The sequence below is a fragment of the Bombus vancouverensis genome, chromosome 14 (genome assembly GCF_051014615.1).
Source record: "Bombus vancouverensis nearcticus chromosome 14, iyBomVanc1_principal, whole genome shotgun sequence".
Lineage (NCBI taxonomy): Eukaryota > Metazoa > Arthropoda > Insecta > Hymenoptera > Apidae > Bombus > Bombus vancouverensis.
This window is the reverse complement of record NC_134924.1, coordinates 4434740-4448314: the sequence shown is the minus strand read 5'-3', so window position 1 is coordinate 4448314 and position 13575 is coordinate 4434740. Positions and strand designations below refer to the sequence as shown.

Here is a 13575-nt window from a genome sequence, read left to right as displayed (position 1 = left end):
TCTGGTTAACAATTAGCACAGAATTACATAAATTACTAATTCTACAATTATATTTTGTACAATTCCTTATTGTATTTATCAAAATATATTGATTTCTTCAAGCAATGCAAATTAGTACGATATGATTATAAAATATGAAATGCACTTGCAAATGGTACACTTCTTTTGCACAATCAAAATATCAATAGTTTTATAAATTTCGCTATAAATACAATAATATACAAAACTCATCCAAATACGATTTCTAATGCGTATAAACGCATTTGAAACATACACATTTATTTCACATTTATATTAAAATTATGTACTAAACATATCCTCATCAGAAACACTTTCATCCATTAGTACATTTTTTCGTTGACTTCTTGTATTTTTAAGTGATACGCTTGGAACATTGATGGGCCGTGATTTAGTACCTTTTGATGTGATCTACATAAATAATATATAAAGTAATACATGTACATATATGCTATTAAATTTAAAAGGTGCACATATTACCTCTGGTTCAGAATCCGATTCTATGATACGATTTCTATTAATTCTTTCCTTGCTTTTAACTGAAGTCTTTTTGACTGGATTTTTTTTAACTGGGCTCTTCTCATTATATGTACTTACAGAACTGGGGATCTTTTTTGCTTTTTTAATTATTTTTATATCATATTCTTCATCAGAATCAATCTCATCCAATACTAGTTTAATATCCTTTAAACCACCACGTTTTTTGTCTATTACAATTCCTACAGTACTATCATCAAGATTTTTCATAGGACTCGAATTTTTTATTGATTGTATACGAGGACTTCTCCTATTTTTCTCGACAGTTCTTTTCACTTTTTGTGGAGTAGATTTTGGAATTACTTCATTCTGAGAATTAACATCACTGTTAAATTCCAGTTTTCCATCTGGTTTATGTGATAATTGTTTTAATCCTTCGGTCAGTATTTTTTTAAACTTTTCATAATCTGGTGTTTCATTAAACTTAATACTTGCTAATAAAGTCATGTACTTATATATAGTACTTGGAACTGATTTATGGAAAGACTTATCTAAAAATTCTGAAATATTATCAAAAGCTCTTTCTTTCTGTTTTTGTACTGTAACTGAGTCTGATAAATCTTTCTCCCATAAGAGTGAACCGCATAACCACTGAATCATATTGTAACCCAAAATTTCGAAATCACCGCGCATTGTCGGTACTAAAATATGTAAAAATATGTATCTTATTAAAATTATATTATTTGGTACATTAAATTTCATAGAATGATTACCTCCCATATGAGCATCTCTACTGGTGTATTCAATGGTTCCATTATGTGCTTTTTTTGGGTCTAGTTTATATTCATTTTTTGTAGTATAATGAGAAGCCAATCCAAAATCTACTAGATAAACTCGATTTTGAGATTTTAAGTCTAATAGTAAATTAGCTCCTTTTATATCTGCATGTACATATGTTTTATAATGAATATATTCTAATACATTTACCTAAAAAATGTTTAGATATAATATAAAATGTAATAATTCATTTTTAAAAAATAATAGTTATAATGCTTAAATTGATTTATAAACTAATGAATTAAGCTGTTTTTTGGATTGCCTCTTACTATTTGTAAAGCTATTTTGTATACTGTGTGTTCTGGAAATCTTCTATTATTTGCTTCAAACAGTTTCCATAAATCTGTGCCATACCGATCCATTATTATAAATCGATATTTTATGTTTTTATATTCATGACTTCCAGAACCAATATATTGTGGCATACCAAGAGTTGTAAGTTTCTTTTTCTGTTTCCAACTATTAACTAAAATCAATCATATAATACTCTTTCCTTCTTTATACTAATTTATCATAAAATGTAAAGTAAAATGGAAGAAGTGAATCTACATATCAAAGTAATTCATATTTAAATATTAAAATTTGAACAACTTACTCTCATCTGATTTAGCATTTCTCATATAAAAATGCATTTCTACAAACAATGGTCCATTTCCGTGTGGTTCCTAAAATTTTGAAAATGTAAAGGATTTCACATGGAACAAATCATCAAATGATACATAGATAGAAGCCATTAATACTTACAATTTTAATTACATTAGTATATTCTTTTGGAGTTTTCCCATTATAAGGTGCAGCTGTAATTGTTATTAAAAATTAAATGATTATCCTTTCTGTATATATTTTCTACTAATACACGATAAATTATAAAATATAAGAGGAAGTATAAAGAATGTACTTATTATAAAGAGCATAAGAGTAGTAATAGATCAATGTTAAATATGAATATATACCAGAATAAATTTCACCAAAACCTCCGATACCGATCGACTTGCCAAGAATCCATTGCTTTTTTGCCATATCTGTTAATATCTCACCGACAGATATCGGATCTGGCAATTTATATGCTCCTTTTTTCTTAGGTGCTCTTTTTATCACTTTTTCAGTCATTATAAGGTTATCAAAAAAGTACTGTTACAATATGTATAGAATTGCGTGGTGTTTACGAAGGAAAAGATACACGATTAACAATAATTTTAAGTACTATATAATAATATTTAAACAAATTGACGAATTTTTACTTAAATAAATATTTTGCACACTATACATCGAGCAACGACTGTTGTTCGTTCACAATTGCAGAGCTCTTGAGCTGCTGCAAATACAAAAAATTTTATGGCGGGAATTGTACGTCTTCAGTGCAACCGTTTCAAGATGACGGAAGTTCCTATGCACACAAAAATATTATTAAAAAATCCATTGATTGTGATGTATATAATAAATTTAAATTCATTATTTTTTCTAACCATAGTAAAATTTGCTGTTAGTCATTAAGTACATTTAGTTTATATTATATAACGTTAGTTAGTAAGAAAGAATTATCGTTGGCGGTTCTGATTACTTCAAGCCGCTTGAAGTATTCAACAATGTACTTTCTTGTCACGTGGTCGCACAGATGTTGATTTTCAAATATGTCAGATAACCGTTAAAGTTAATTTACGTACATAAGTGGAAGACATAAAATGTAGAAGAACGATGAATAAAACTTCAGTCTTTTTGTATTGCCGAATTATTTTATAAATCGAAGTTTCGATATTTTAAATTTCGTTACGTAAGTTTGTAATTCGTTGGAATTAAGTTAGGTTATTTTTTTAAATGGAAGAAGCGGCGATTGATTCGCCAAATTTACGTCTAAATGGTAATGAACAAATTAATGAAACAGACGACGAAAATTCTTGTGCAAATTACAATGACTCAGAAAGTGAACGTGAAATACTATCTGGGGAGTGTACGCCGCAACAGGGATCGGCAAGCAGGCAAATCAACAATTCTATCTTTAACACCATATCTAAAATTGTTAATCCCACAGCAAAGGTAAATATATATTATTATTTAATCAGTATTGTTTAAATATCAAAACTGACTTTACTACTTGATATTGTATTTACTGTTTAGGTACCAGAAATACAGGATTTTAAGATTGTGAAACCAATTAGCCGTGGCGCATTTGGCAAAGTTTTCCTTGGATATAAAAAGTCAAACTCTGAAAAAGTATATGCTATTAAAGTAATGAAGAAAAATGAGATGATAAATAAGAATATGGCTTCGCAAGTGATCATTGAAAGGAATGCATTAGCTTTAACACATAGTCCATACTGTGTACAATTATTTTATTCATTGCAATCCATTAGTAGCATTTATTTAGTAATGGAATACATGGTGGGTGGAGATCTTAAAAGCTTGCTTGGTGTATATGGTTACATGGAAGAGTCCATGGCAGCTTTCTATACTGCAGAAGTATGTCTTGCTTTGGAATATCTTCATTCCCATGGAATTGTACATAGGGATTTAAAACCAGATAATATGCTCTTGTCGAAAGAAGGACATGTCAAGCTGACAGATTTTGGGCTTAGTAAAATATCTTTACATAGAGATCTCGAAATATCGGATTTAGTTAATTGCACACCTAGTCTTTGCGCTAGGACTCCTGGACAGCTTCTTTCATTGACGTCGCATTTATCTTTTGGTTCTGGACAAAAATCCACGAGTGAATCTAATCTTAGCGATAGAAGTACACCTGGTGTTAATTTACTTTCTGCTCTGCAACAAAATTGTACCAAAACCCAAGTATCACCGATTTCGGTAGCTTCTTCCATTGTCACGTCAGGAGATTATTCCCTAGTGTCTGGTATTACTCCTTTTCAATCAGCAGAAGATCTTCAGTTAACGAAACATCAGAAAAATGTTATTGTTGAGAACATGGACTATGACCAAGAAAGTAGCTCTGGGAGTTATCATACATGCGAAGCGACTTCGGTTCGAGTGAATAGTCAATTGAATCAAAATTTAGAAGATGAGGACGAATCCACGCTAGAGGCTGAACAATCTCAGCAACCTCTCCCTCATATTAGTCCATTAAGTACATGTACGCTTACTAGAGGCGCGAAACGAAAAAGAGCTGCAAGTGTAACAACAGGCCTAACATGTGAATTAAATGCAATAGATTTAGATCTCGACAAAACACCAAAACGAAAGAATCGTGGTTGCATATTTTCTAGGAGTCCGATCAATTCTACTATCTCCGAATCGATAAAACAAACTAACAATAGTACTGATATTGCTAAAGTACAAGAAAGCGGAAGAGTTGCATTCAGTACACCAGTGTCATTTGTGAAACAGAGATGTTACAGTGAAGAAAATGAGGACAAATGTGAGGAAAGAACAGCACGTTTGATTAAGACAACACGATTTCAACTTCCAATGGCTCATACGTCGCAGTCGGCTCCTGAGATACCTGTAGGCGATAACTTGGACAAGCATCGGTCGCCTCAAGGCATATCTCCTATAAAGACACCGGCATCTTCTGGTAATAGTTACACACCTTACAGAACTCCCAAATCGGTAAGAAGAGCCGGTGTTAATCGGTCAGATGATCGCATACTTGGAACTCCTGATTATCTCGCTCCAGAATTACTCTTGAAACAAGGTCATGGATATGCGGTGGACTGGTGGGCTTTAGGTGTATGCCTGTTTGAGTTTTGCACCGGTGTTCCGCCGTTTAATGACGAAACACCACAGGCTGTGTTTTCCAATATTCTCGCCAGAGACATTCCTTGGCCAGAGGAAGAGGAAGCTTTGTCGACGGCTGCTGTAGAAGCCATAGATGCCCTTCTCACTTTGGATCAATATGAACGTCCTTCTGCGCAAGAAGTGCGAGTTATGAAACTTTTCCAGAATTTTGCCTGGGACGAGCCGCTGAAAGCGACGCCCCCTTTTATACCGCAACCCGATGATAATTACGATACATGCTATTTTCAAGGTAATTTTAAATTATACAGCATATTACGAAGAATAACGTTATCAGTCTGATGTCTGATTACTAAACCTTGTTTTTGTTTGTTTTCTAGCACGGAACATCATGCAACATTTAAATGTGAGCAATTGCGACACATAATACTTCAAGTATAGCATTGATGGGAAAATAGATATCTACGGCCTACTTTGTGACAGGAATAACATAACGTAAAGATTGTTATAGTATTAAACTATTTTTTATATAGTTGTACATGTATAGTACTATAAAATATTTTGTTACAATGTAGAATTCTTGTGTAATTACTTATCCTTGGATGAATGTTCCGCTTGAAAGCGGTTCGTGAAACAAATTGCACAAGAATAAATTGTAAGAATGATATCGTTTTTATTTATGTAAAGAATTTTTAGTAGTCTATGAATTTCGTTATTTTACATGACGCCATGTCGAGTTCGATGATGCGAGGGTGAAGATTACGAATAACAAAATACTTAAGTAGGACTAATGTATCTTCTAGCGCGAGTTTCACTTTAAATTTTTTTGAATCCAAGGCAGGAAATGCGTCACTCTGGTGTATACGCCAGGATATTGACCTTTTCCGCATCCAATACCCCAGCTGACGATACCTACTTGCGTCCAGCGGCCATCGTTCACCATTAAAGGACCACCGCTGTCGCCCTGTTAAATAAAAAATATGTTGTGAAAAAATTCAAGCTTGATGATGCAACAAAATAATTTTACAATACAAACCGAGCAGGAATCTTTTGCAGCTCGACCTGCACACAAGAAACTATCCACGATACCACCAGGTGCTGCTGCACCGTATTTTAATTTGCATTCATTGTTCGACCAGATAGGTATTGACACCTTTTGCAGTATTGCTGGTTGTGGTCCACCTTAAAAATTAAAATATTTCAAAGTTGTGAATTTTCCTGAAAGTTAGAAACTTTATGAACGTAATTTTAGTGTTTCACGGTTTTATTGTCTTACTTTCTCTCAAAGAGCCCCAGCCAATGACTGTAGCAGTGCATCCAATGTATAATTGCGGGCCACTCGGTAGGCAGATGGGTCGTATTTCTTTCGTGAATGGAACAGGTTCATTGAGGGTGAGCAATGCGATATCGTTGTACAGAGTGCGTGCGTTGAAACCTCTGTGTCTAACTACTCGTTTAACTCGTCGTTCGATGTGTGAGATCTCCGTGTTCGTTTTGATATTGTAGTCTCCCAGACGGACCGTTAATCTTGCTACGTCCCAGGAATTCATGCTAGAAGTATAGTAATCAAGATTTATTTGTATGCTTAAACTCTATGCAACTGTATCTCCGTTTTTCCTGGGGACATGTAATTTTTCCATAAATCCATCATTCTGATAATTATTATTTATTACAGGAGAAGATTATGGAAGCGCAAATATGAAGTACGGAAGAAGATTGTCGAAGCACAAATACCATACACAAATACGAAGACCAGATGATTTTGTCATGCGGGTCCGTCTTTCGGAGGACTTACTTGGCAACGCAATGAGCTGCGGTGAGAATGTGTCTATCATCGATGAGCGAACCACCGCAAAACTGTCGACCACCGTTGAAGAGCGCCGCTATCCAAGGCCATTCGCCAGGGACAGCATTCTGACCGCCTACGATCCGTTCCTGGTCTTGATTACCATTCTTCGCTCCGCATTGAGACGTATCTATGTTCGAAATAGTTCCTAGGGGTTTCTCGCTGGTGGTTGACACGAACGACGTACTTGGTGGCCACCAGGCGGGTTTCTTCGTCGGCCAGGTCGTTGCGATGCTAGGTTTTTTTGATGTTAGAACTGGTTTTATCGTAGAGAACGTCGGCAATTCGAACGATGGATGAGTAGGTAGCGGTGGTATGGTATGATCAGGTGGATGAGTGGGAATCGGTGGTGGCCAGGAACCTGGTGTCTGCGGTCTTGGTTTCACGGTCATATCTTCGTCTTTCTTATCGGTACTCTCTTCCTGAAATATCGAACGAGAATCTTCATGAAATATTAAACAATACCGTTTCAATGAGAGTAACGGGACATGTAGTAGCGAGAGTCGAAGATTTCACGGCGAACAATGGCTAAATGCGAATTGGACACGGTAGTAAAGTAGAGTCGTAAAAATCTGTTTGCGAAACCGCATTGTTCGATAGATACACCCGTGGTGTGACTTTCTATGTTAGATAGATCGTTTTCGATTCGTATCACGTATTATTTTTACGAGTTCCTGGTAACTAACTAAGATCTATAATTCCATTAGAGAAATCACGAAAAGAAACGTGAAGAAACACTTGGTTTCAGTAACACGTTTTGTTTAGCAGATTGCAGATTTTTATGCATTTTAGGAAAATTTAAACGTGCCAAATATCCAAAGTAAACTGTTATCATAAAATTTGCATAAACATATGTAGTCTGCGCACCATAAATTCATATTTATAATTATTTACCAGAGTATGCTATTTACCTGAGCATTTTCTATAGTAGGATCTTCGTTATTATCTGACGGTGGTGTAACGACCGGAAGTATATTGGAGCAACAAATTCCAAAATTTGTTTGTCTATTATCCCGTACATAGCTGCAGGTGTCGTAAACACCGAGAACCCAGCCATCAAGAGCGCTCAGATCAGGGATTTTAAAATATGGATAGCATTCTTTGAAGCTGGTACAACGACCAACTTCGCCTTTCGACGTGAGGCAGGAGTCGCTGTTGGAAACTCCATTCCACAGAATACCACGACCGTCTCTCGTCTCGAGCCGAACGTCCGTATCACTGGCAGCTAAATAAGAGAACGATAAGTTTCGGTTCGTTGTATTTTAAATGACAAAATTAATTATTTCGTCGGTCAGGTATTTCTTTTCTAATGCTAATTTCACTCGCCTTTTTCCAAGTTGTTCGTGATCGGTTTACGAACGTGTTTAACGAAGAATCTACTTACACCAAGAATATAGCACGTAGAACCGTGTTTACATGTGTGAATGAACAATGTCTGACAAAGAATGACACATCGTCTACCGTTGTAATGAATGCAGATTGTCCGTGTCGTGTAATGGTATGTATCTGCGTGACATGTTCGTAAGAAAACAATGTGATTGATACTTCATGAATCTTTCTATTTTTTTATTTTGTCATTTCTTCCTTCATTAATAAAGAAAGATATAAAAAAGAAAGATATAAAAAAAGTGTATCTTTATGTCTCATCAAAGTGGTAATATTGATTGGAGTGGCAGTATTAAGATTAAATAGTCTGTAATATTCTAACATCTTTATCGATATTTGTAGATACACATCAATCTGGACGGTACAAACATAATCTTATCATGTTGCACGCGATTTGCACGCGAAATCTTAATTGCTGTACAGATTCAGAGAGTAACCCACTTCACTTCCGGTGAGATGAAGATCAATTCGTTATATCATCGAATGTTATTAAGCCGATTGGTCAAGACAGTCGTATCACAATAGAATTCCATCCAGATTCTTGACAGCGAGTTCGCTGACCCACAGGCTGACACACAGGTGCACACATACGGCGATACGCGCGCCTGGAAGACTTCCGTTCGCCGTGTATGGAACGCACGCATGATCGATCACATGTCGCAACTCGCCTTCGATAATTCTCACGTATCGTTATCATCGCGACGAGCAAATTCGAATGCCACCGTGGTTTCGTGCAACGAACCCGAACGAGTTCCCTATCTCTGTTCCTCCAGTCACGATCCTTCCAGGTGATTGATACTCAGCCATCAACGAGGCGCTCAACGATACCGTGACAGGCTAATCGATGTTAATTGCTACCATTAGTTACTCTGTTCAAACATCTTCGTGAACGTATAACTACCTAAAGACTAAAACAGTCTCCTCTTTGGTTAAATTTTCTATTGTATATGGATCAATTTTGCAAAAAGACGCATATGAATTAATTTTGCAGAAAGACGTATACGGATCAATTTTCAAGAAGACGAATTTCTTCGCTTCTTCGATCAAAAGTTTAACGATGTCAAGCAATCCTCTAGAATTCTTACCTACTCAGTTTATTTAAATATGGATTGCAACGAACTGAATTGTGTATAGGTTGAGGAAATCACCCGTTGGCACTCACCGTCAATGATCACCGCGTTATCATCCTCCTCCCCTTGTTGGACTTCTTCGAACGACGACTCAGAAACGATTGATTTACTTTTTGGATTATTAGCTTCTATGCTACCAGAGATCAACAAAATTGTAACAATAGTCTGTATGACGAGCAACAGTAGCGTCGTTAGCGACGACGCTCGATGTCGTCGGTTCATCCCCAGAGAAACGGAAACAAGCGAGATAAGAACGCGTAACGAGAAGGAGCACAAGTATGTTCGAGGCTCTGTGTTACCGGTAGGGATCCTGGGACCGCCACTAAGTTGCTAAGCTGCTGAATAGCCGGTGCTCGTGCTTATAACGGGCTTGTCCTCCCCTCTCGTGGATCGACGCTGTTCTTTGCCCCCGGTAGGCTCGACACAAGGCACGAGACACCATCGAGTTCTTCTCGTCTTCTTCTAGCGGGCGTGCGAACACCTCGAGGCATCTGCGCGGAGCACACCGCGAAGAAAAAGGGTGGGCGGACCATGCGATGCCAGAATCGGAGCTGACGGTATGCTAATTTTTGGCAGATTGAAAGATCCAACCGGCTTCGGCCTATCCTGGTTCGGTCACGTTACGTTCGTTTTGCATCGGATGTTTGAGTGCTTCTTCGGAAGTTTCGTACGCTCCATGGTATAGATCCTCTGTTTACTCTTTACGATTAAGTTATATCCGACGTGTTTTTATATTTTTATATTTTGCAGTTTATTTATTTCCTTCCTCGTGGTGGTAATGGACAGCGTAAAACATCTTTGCTGGTACCATATTATATTTGTTATACGTCCTCCAATTTAGGATTTCTTTCATTTGTTGTGTAAGTTACAAAAAATATAAATTCGTGTAATAATAACACTCGTTTACAATATTACACGGAGATCACCATCGCTAGCAATTTAAATTACAATCTTACTAATATAAACAATGCTCTACTTTTATGAACAGATTTTTGTTTCTATTGACAACGAATCACACGCTGTTGACAAAGGATATTTTTCTTATCGTACTGAACATGATCAGACGGAGCACTGGTCGATCAATCAACTAATCATTCGATTAATGACAACGGAACAGCTGTCAATCGTCCACGAAGAGCTCGTTTTACAGCCTGTTACATCGGACAATCATTTTTCCTTCCCGGTATAATGAATATTCTGTCGATAATACGATTTATTGGTACGCTTCGACGATTGTATCTAATTTCTACGTTCGCTAACGGACAACTGTACTGTTAGTCGATATGAATCAGGAATATATAATGGAATTTGTACAACAAAATTCGTTCTGGATTCGCGGTCGAGACAGTTTCAATAGAAATTCACTGATTATGTAAGTGGTGTGACGGAACCGGCTTAACTTTGATTTGTGTTGTCGCATGAAACCCGGTGCCGATCGTGAATGTCGAGTTCATAGGCATTTGCATAGAGAGTACGATCCTCGTGTTGGCCTTGAAGAGGCCGAGGAGAAGGCTGCACGTAAGGGACGGCCGTGAACTTGCCAATCGCGTGTTCCTCGTGCACCATCGCTAATGCCAACGTACGCGTGCATTTCCCTCTGACCACAATGAATGGAATTTCTTCAAACCATGCGTGTATCGTTTTCTTGATATCGGTCAGATAACTTTTTTTGTTTTCTATCCCAATCTTTTTTTAACGTCTCTTAATCGGAATATAACATATTTGATATTGTAAAACTTGGTAAATCTGTTTTCATTGATTTTTTGACTTTGATATGATATGATCAAAAAGGAAGTAATTTTCTAAATCTATACTAACTGTTAAAATTAAGTAACAGATGTACGAAGTTTAGTTTATCGATATTATTAAAATATTGAATTTAAATGGATAGCAAGAATATCTGTTTAATCTGAAAATGAAATAGAAATTTTGGTGATATGTTGGCCAAAAGGCCTAAAATTTAATTTAATATTATACTTTCAGGATCAAACGTTTACTTAGTGAAGTCGAAAAAAGTTTATCGAGTAAGCTCAGAGATCCTGAACTATCATGCTGTTTTATATTTGAAATTAGCATATTTCAGTTTGATGGTTTAATTTAATGGATGTAACCGAAGAGTATTTAGAATAAAAGAAACAAGTTCGTGCTAACGATGGAGTAATCTACGCGCTGAATCCGTATTGGTGCTTTAATGCAAGCAGCTTGTTAAATCTTTTCAATTTCTCAATTATGAGTCTTTAACGCTGTCTGTTCGAATTACGAAAAAGTCACGCGACATTAATGAATCAAGGTATAACTAGTTTTAGAATTGAATCACATTTACACAAATTTAAGACTCTAATGGGCAAAGAGTGTCAGAAGTGACAATTCAACATCCATTACAAATTATAGAGAAGGTAATGATAAACAGAATTACAGAAATGTATTTTACAGTTTACCAAGTAATTATGTATCAATGTTTCTTATCTTTTAATGTTTAGCTTGGATACGCGTGAATGATTCTTTTCACGAAAATGCAGTACGAGGGCGGCGATTCAGAAGAAAGGAGCGAGAGAAGACAGTGCCAGTCCTTGAGATGGATATAAACTTTACATTCTGCGGTTCATTGAACTTTCTTTTAAGAGGCAAATCGTATTTACACAAATTTAAGGCTTTAATGGGGAAATAATGTTGGAAATGAGAATTCAACATTCGTTACAAATTGTAGAGAAGGTAACGATAAACGAAATTATAAAAATATATTTCACAGTTTATTGAGAAATATTTCTGTATTATTGTCTCTTATTCCTTTTTTTTATGTTTAGCTCGGACACGCGTGAATGATCCTTTTCACGAAAATGCAGTACGCGGGCGGCGATTCAGAAAAAAAGAGCGAAAGAAGACAGTGCCAGTCCTTGAGATGGATATAAACTTCACATTCCGTGGTTCATTGAACTCTCCCTTAAAAGGGTGAGAGGAAAAAACAAGGCGAAGTTTTACTTTTTCTCCTCTGAACCTCTCGCTCTTTCTTCCAAGTCAGGCTATTAATAATTTGCGTCACCGAGTTGTTCACCGTACCTGATTTGCGATTCAGCTTTGATTTTTAGTTATTCATAATACGAGCGAAACCTATTTAATCGTGCCATAACCTTTGGGAATATCTTTAAAAGATACATATGACATTCTTTTAAAATGACGTAGTTTTGAAACGAGTTTAAAATTTTTCATTTCGATCCTGTGGACTCTTTTTGAAATAGACTTTTTCAGTTAGTCTTCTCCCCTTTCTACTCTTTGATAAGTCTCCTTAAGTGGATAATATTCTTCGCTACCTAAATCCATTAACAATTTTGCTAATGAATTGGAAGGAGGAATGTTTGATAATCGGCAGAAAGACTGTACGTTATATGACTGTATATATCAAACCAGACTGTTTTCAAAGTATTTGAGAGCCATTTGTCACCGAGGGGATTAGAAGATTTCGGACCGCTGATCCTCTGTTTCGCAGAAAAACACTTTAGTTTCATTGTCTATCGACTGTTCGAATTTTAATAGCATTATAACGATGTTATCGAATCACGCTTAATTGCGAACCGATGTAGCTGGGAGAAAAAAGGAAAGGAGGGACGAACTTGTAACTTGGTCCACAATTACATGGTATTCGTTTCGACGCAACGTTACATCGTCCCCCCTCCCCTCCCACCCTCCCCCCTGAATTATAGTATTATTCGAAGAATCTCGTAGTAAGCGTTCATTTTCCGTTCAAAATCTAATTTGTATATTTAGAAGACTCAACAATTTCTGTCAGATTAATTTAATCAAGTACCGGTATTGAGACATAGCGTCATCCTTATCGAAATTGCTCCGATATTCGTAAAGGAAGTCGATTGAGATTCGACGACCAGCGTATGAGCAGTAACGATCAATCGACAAACAAATTTGTAAGATGCATTCGACACTTATCGGTGCATACATAAAATTTGGTTCAAGATTTTGCATTGACGCCACCATTGGATCACGATGGTTCTTCTCCTGGAACGTGGAAACCGGTTGCGACAGAGCTGCTTTTTATTGTATAGCCATAAAGTATTAAGATACGGCATAAAGCCATTCTTTTTCCTGATTCTCAACCGGGCCTTGGGAGAGTCAAGAAAGCTGGTTTGGTAAAACTGTTTGCAAACAAATCGTGTGGCATTCTCAGCGTGTAATTAATGGAAG

At 36.4% G+C, this 13575-nt stretch overlaps 3 protein-coding genes across 4 annotated transcripts; 1 reads left to right on the top strand and 2 right to left on the bottom strand.

Annotated features, from left to right (window-relative positions):
* Positions 1-230: 230 nt before the first annotated feature.
* On the bottom strand, positions 231-2718 carry LOC117161907 (serine/threonine-protein kinase VRK1). The gene is made up of 7 exons (XM_033343671.2): positions 2286-2718; positions 2077-2129; positions 1928-1997; positions 1602-1798; positions 1269-1482; positions 499-1196; positions 231-429 (listed from the first exon to the last, which is right to left on the bottom strand). Exons 1-7 carry the CDS (start codon positions 2440-2442, stop codon positions 301-303), a joined length of 1518 nt encoding a protein of 505 aa, XP_033199562.1. The 5' UTR covers positions 2443-2718; the 3' UTR covers positions 231-300.
* A 228-nt stretch (positions 2719-2946) lies between these two features.
* gwl (serine/threonine-protein kinase greatwall) lies at positions 2947-6850 on the top strand. Of its 2 annotated transcripts, XR_013060062.1 has the most exons (4): positions 2947-3366; positions 3448-5311; positions 5400-5514; positions 6695-6850. XR_013060062.1 is itself a non-coding variant. In XM_033343696.2 (3 exons), exons 1-3 carry the CDS (start codon positions 3148-3150, stop codon positions 5444-5446), a joined length of 2130 nt encoding a protein of 709 aa, XP_033199587.1. In that variant the 5' UTR covers positions 2947-3147; the 3' UTR covers positions 5447-5584. The 2 variants fall into 2 exon arrangements, 1 of the variants encoding a protein (XP_033199587.1); XM_033343696.2 differs by lacking the exon at positions 6695-6850 and having other exon boundaries at positions 5400-5584.
* Positions 5602-9834, bottom strand: LOC117161918 (proclotting enzyme). The gene is made up of 6 exons (XM_033343698.2): positions 9414-9834; positions 7777-8090; positions 6815-7287; positions 6296-6570; positions 6056-6201; positions 5602-5983 (listed from the first exon to the last, which is right to left on the bottom strand). Exons 1-6 carry the CDS (start codon positions 9601-9603, stop codon positions 5831-5833), a joined length of 1551 nt encoding a protein of 516 aa, XP_033199589.1. The 5' UTR covers positions 9604-9834; the 3' UTR covers positions 5602-5830.
* Between the last annotated feature and the right edge of the window lie 3741 nt (positions 9835-13575).